The 6,000-nt window shown below is 40.3% G+C and overlaps 1 protein-coding gene across 1 annotated transcript in view; it reads right to left on the reverse strand.

Moving 5' to 3' along the window:
- STAB2 (stabilin 2) overlaps positions 1 to 4,820 on the reverse strand; it is a 79,478-nt gene extending 74,658 nt beyond the window's left edge. The window contains exons 1-2 of the mRNA XM_021387346.1: positions 4,444 to 4,820; positions 245 to 378 (exon numbers count right to left, since the gene is read on the reverse strand). Of these exons, the coding sequence (XP_021243021.1) occupies positions 245 to 378; positions 4,444 to 4,527 (218 nt within the window). The 5' untranslated portion in view covers positions 4,528 to 4,820. The remainder of the gene's footprint in view (positions 1 to 244; positions 379 to 4,443) is intronic.

Here is a 6,000-nt window from a genome sequence, read left to right on the forward strand (position 1 = left end):
ACTCAAAGCAAAATCTCATAGGCATTGATATCAGTGTTTATCTTCCTCTGATATCATTAGTTGATTAACTTTAGACATAGATGCTTGAATTCTTGAGCTGGTGAAGCCAGTGAATTCTGTCTGTAAATAAACTTCAATGTTCCTTAAGAAAATTGCATGGAACAGATTGTTCATAATACAAATAAATATATTCTAATCCATAGAGAACAATATTCATGGTAAAAACCTCTGACAGAAGAAATACCTGCAGTCTGGTATCCCAGTCCCATTGGTAATTTTGATGTAGCCATCAGGGCACTGAGTTTCAAGGTTTAGAGAGCAAGATGTACATTCAGTTTTCATTTGAACAAGCAGCTTTTGATCACATCGCTTCTTCATCTGTGTTGGGAAAAGATTAATTAAAAAGAAGGAAAGGATCTCTCAGTTGATCTAACTCTGCCCCCAGTGGCTTTGCTGACAAATGACCAGTTTAGTTCAGCTTTATACTCAGCCACAAGCTCTCCTTAGTGGGCAGATGTAAACCCCAGCTCTGGGGCTGAACTAGGCAGCGTACCACTTACCAGGGCTTTCCAGTAGCCTTCTCTTCATGAAATACATTCAATGTATTCATGCGGGATAAACCCCATTTCTGTTAATAACACTTTATCCAAGAAATGCTAAGTCGAGTAGTCTTAAAAGAGAGATTACCAAGAGAGCAACAGCCTATGGGTTATTAATTCCAAAACTGCCTAACAATCCCAAAGCAGGATGGAGAAAGACATGTGTGGCAAGTGTTTCCTGTATCAGTGGTGAAACCAGATATGAGGTGTGGAGGAAAATGCTTATGCTTCTGTGCGCGCTGAACATGGCATGAGTCTTCGGTCTTTTTAAAAGGCAGATGTCTTGTTATCAGCACTCCTGTATTGAACTGGAGGATAAGGGAGGACGGTATTTTCAAATTGGCCCCACTGGAGCACACTGAGAAATGCAACCTCGTCTTCTTTTTCCCTACCTGGAGAAAACTATGAACAGCCCAGCTTAGGAATCCTGACCATAGACTTCTAGCTTAAATGCCAAATGCTCGTGCTCCTTGCCTTGGAGTTTCAGGAAAGCAAAACCTTACAAATGAATTGAGGTGATGTCAAAAAGGAGAAAAGGCTTAGCACAATGTCGCAGTGCTGGTACTGTGTCTCGTAGCTGTAGAAATGAAAGTTTTGAAAGCATCTGTATACTAAAAACAGTCTCTGCTTCTTGCTACTAAAACAGTCAGTCTGTTTTAAAGCAAAAAGACTTTGCTGAGCCCCACTTAATGCTGGCTTCCTCTGCTGTCTTCCTGTTGAGTATTTCTAGAAGTGAGTTCATAATTCACAGTGAAGAGAAGTAAGGTAATACAAAATACAGTTTTTAAGAGCCAACAAAAAGTAATAAATGAAACTATCATTACAGGAGAGGAAGTATTGTAAAGTGCTCTATTTTCTTGTTCAAGACACCAAGTGGTCTTAACTCACTGAAGCAGTACTGACCGTGACAGACTTCCTGTCTGATCCAGGATGATTGAAGCGAACTCTCTGAATGCGATTTCAATTAACTAGTCACTTAGTCAATTAAGACAATGTCTGAACCATTGCCAGATCAACCCAAGGAAATGCTTAATGTTCATCTTGAAAAACTGTACCTGCCCACTGCACGTGTTCATGCTTATGCGTATGTGTGCATGTAGGGGCCAGTTATAGCAGCATTCATTCTGAAATATTTTTGTAAGTTAATAATAGTCTGTTAAGGTTATAAAGTAGCTTCACAGATTATAAAGCCAGAAGAACAATTATACTTGAGGAGTATAATTAATACAGGACACCAGGGGTTCTAGCATGAAATTTAGCTCAAGCAAGATCTCTTAGAAAGCACTTGTTTGATTTGGGAATAGTCAGTTGTGGAGAAACAAAGTGTGGTATGTTGTGCTTATCGTAATTTGTCTGTGAATGCTTTGCTTGTCTCCAGTCATTGCTTCTCTGTAGGTTGCATGACAGGTAGGAAGCTGCTCTGTTACCAATTTACTTCTTGCTCCCCTCCTATGAATATGTACAGCTTGAGATCAAATTACATGTTCTTTGTGCACCTAAGTAAATAACATTTATTGAATTTGTTATTATGACACTGGTTTCTAAGTTCCTGAGTCATTCCCCAGCTTTCCTCCAGACCCTGCCCTGTTTGATGGTAGCCCTCCAGCATCAGACCCAGCCTGGCTGGACGATGCCAGTGCATGTGAATTGGGCCTGTGCTCTCCCCTGACAGGTTTTCTCTGTCCCCCACCTCACCAGACTGACCATTAACCCTTAGTGCAGCACCATCTCAGCAAGAGCTTCAGTTGTTTTCTATCCAGGATCCATTGCAAGTCATTGCTTCCAAGGGCAGAACCCACTGCTTAGTGGATAGTCTCTAGTATTTCTGTCAAGGGATTTCCAAATACCAGATGTGCACATTCAAGCCTACTCTGTCTCTGTCCAGGTCCAGATGTGGGGACCTCCTGTGCACATGTGGGATTCCGCAGAAGCTTGCAGTTGGCCTTGGTGGATACGCTGGCCCACAGGGTAGGGTTTCTGTGTGTGCTGCACCTCGGTATTCTGACATGAAGCCCTCACTCCACAGACTTCCCCTCTTAGTTTGTTATCCTTCCTATCCTTGTGATAGCAGCACATTTAGGTAATGAAGATTGTGAGGATGCGTCTCAGATAAGGAGATTTAGTTACACAAGCTTTGAGGAACTCTCTTTGATTCTGATCACCCAGTTATAAGTACATTTCAAGCTATTCAGTTGTCAGTTTTCAGTCTTTATAAGTGTACTGTTGAAATCTGATTTGGGCAGCTTTCAGGTGGAATTGTACTTGGGTGGTGAAACCTCTTACTGCAGTGCAGAGGCATTTCAGGCACCTTTGAGTTAAAAAGGAGACCCTTCTCCAGCTTTTTGAGATGTAACGCAGATACAGCTTGATGAGACACTTGGCCAAGCAGCAGTAAGCTTTTCCGTGCTGGATTAACTGAGCAGAAGTGTTTCAACGCCCTGATTCTCACAAGACATTAGTTGGCCCAGTCTCACCGAGAGACTCCTTATGCATCAGAGGAAGGACCAATGCCACATGAAAACACAATCCAGACACCTCAACTCTTTTCCACTGAGTCAAACCTGTATCATTAATGTAGAAGAATCATCATAAAATAAGAGCACTGGCTGATTTTCCCAAGTCTTTAACCACATACTACTTAAGCCTGGCTCCTCACAGGTATCTGGGGGAAGCCATCAAGACTTTGAGGCTATGTGAGCTGTTGGGCTTGTAAGATAATAAAGTTTAGACTCGAAAATCCATTGGTAGGACTACCTGCAATCTTACTGCATCAGTTTTCATCAAAACAGGATCCCCCCCAAATTTTGTTTTTGGAACAAGAAAATTGAAAGAGACATTATAGAAGATAAAAGCTAAATAAAAGTAGGTTATACTCTCCCTACCACCAGCTATAAAAGCTATTTTAAAGTAGAGTTATTTCCACTTTCTCCCATTTACTCCTTTTCTCTTTTTTGCCATTAGGGAAAATGAAAAAAAGTGATGTGTCAGTTCTCAGAGAAAGAACAACACAGTCCCACATACTTGTTTGTATTTAACAAAGTACTTTTCCATTAAAAAAAAAAGAACAAAACTGAATGGCTTCCTTTATTTTTGTCCACAGTTTCTCCCTGTCCTCTTGTTTCCAGTTCTACGTGTAGTTTTTTCTCCAGAATGCAGTAATGTAGAGTGTCACATTTTGAGACAGTTTAAATGAGTGCATATTTATCTGAATTATCTGCCAGACTCTTGGGTCAGCTTTGTAAAACAACTCTTTCTGCCTCACTATAAGGGTGGTGAAAACAGATTTTGTGAAATTCCACAGATCTATGTGGAACATGTGAAATATACACCAGTTCCCCAAAAGCATACAGACCCTTTATTTAGATTTGTAACATTATACAATTATTTTCAGTGGCTGAATTCCGTAACACCTATCCGAAACAGCATTTCCTCCCTGTATTTGGTAGACCATCTAATATTCACTCTAGCAAAAGTTCTGCTTTCATCTTCTGACTTATAAATTCAATTGGTTTTCTTTTGTTGCTTGTGTTGAATGCCAGCAACAATCTTTTGCAAGGTTTGTTATTTTTAGAGACTTTCTCAGCATACTTGACACATCCTTTGAGACAAACTCTCAGCCAGACCAAACAGATACATTTCTCTTATTTCAGAAGGATGAACTGCATAGCTATTGGTTTGTAATTCTGAGCTTTATGGCATCAGTGACTGCTGAAGTGGTAGTTTTTCTTCTATAAGATACAGTACCTGGTATCTGTTCTCTCTATATCAGTGAAAAGAGCAGCCACTCCCACAGTGTAATAACGACACAAACAATTCATTATTTGAACAAAGAGCTGCTTCTTACCTGATCTGGGACTTGTGATGTCAAATGTAGCTTCATTGTGACCGAAAAAGCCAAGAAATATAAAATTAATAGATTGTTTTCCATTCTGAGGAATTTGAATTGTTTTTCTTCAGATCCCTTTAGACATGAGTATTAAAATTAGGATCTAAAGCGACTGCTATTTCTTTGAGACTCTTAGGCAAATAACATAAAAGGACACTTGTCTTCCTGATGGAAAATAAGTGAAAGATAGAGCCTGTGAAGCTTGCCTGAAGACAGGAAAAATTCCAAAACGCGGGGTCTTTGTTGAAAGTATTCACTGCAAAGCTGGAAAACCCTTCCTAACTGAATGACAGGATATCCTGACAGGGCTCAGTTCATTTATCCCTCTCTCTGAAGCTGTTGACAGTACAAAATCAAGGACACTGAACTGTTACGACAGAAGATGTTTTCTTCTTTTAGGTGGGCATGAACAGGAGATTGGAGCAACTGCTGTGCTTGTTATCATTCCATTTGCTTAGCTGTTCTTAGGCAGAGCAAAGCTCTCTGGAGGTTGGCTTATCATCCCTAATAATACAAGGGTGGGTCCCTAACTGTAGTTGGGGAAGAAATGCTGACTTTATCTCGGAAGGCCAAAGGAACATCTTCCAGCTTTGGTTTGCTGGATAAAAAAGGGGAAATTTTCTTGTTGCCTTATTTGTTGTATTACTTTGACTTTTTTTCTGGAACTAATCAGATGAAAATTAACTTAACTGTGTTGCTTGCACATGATTAAGAGGATCAATAGACACACATTTTACAGTGCCAAAAGTGCCTTCTTTGGATGTTTTCTAGTGCTGCTCTTTTCTGCTGCTCTGGTTGGTCTTTTAGGGGCAGACTTTCTCATTTCTCAAGCTCTTGATGATTTGGCTGACTCTTGTTTGCCAGTTTTGCATTTGTTTTTCAATCATTTGAAGTCAGTTTGGAAATGTGTCTTCATACAAAGCTGTGTTTTAAGGTTACGTTATGTTTCTGACAGAAGTAAAGTGGCAGTAAGCACAGCACTTTCTCCTGCCTTTCTGTGAGATTTCTCCTTGTAGTCATGGCTAGATGCTGCATTCACCTTCAGGCCACAAATGTAGTGCCTGATGCAACTGTAACCTATTATTTGAACAATAGGATTTTTTTTTTTTCTAAAGAACTCAGTGATGGTACATACATTATACAGAAATTTATCTACTCTTGTTACATGCTCTGAGTGATTACTGCAAAATTGCTGGTAGGAGATGGCAGGGCAAGATGTTTCCTGCATGCTCAGCAGATTCTGTTCCTTTCTTCTATATGGTAAAGAAAATGAATCATTTCTTGTTTGTGCAGACAAGATAGCAGCCAGCAGTTGCGACGTGTATGTTGACAGTACGTATGGCCCTGAGAATTACCCCTCCTTTTTTCTGAGGTTAAGGCTTTTAACCTTACTTCAGTTTTGCATGCAGTGTATGATCTGGCCTGATGGAAAGATTCGCTCAGGTTTTTCTCCAAAAGAGCAGAACTTTGGAGGATCCCCTCTCCTGAGTGGTGACAACCCACAGCTCCACTCCG

This window comes from Numida meleagris, chromosome 1 (assembly GCF_002078875.1).
Source record: "Numida meleagris isolate 19003 breed g44 Domestic line chromosome 1, NumMel1.0, whole genome shotgun sequence".
NCBI classification, from domain to species: Eukaryota; Metazoa; Chordata; class Aves; order Galliformes; family Numididae; genus Numida; species Numida meleagris.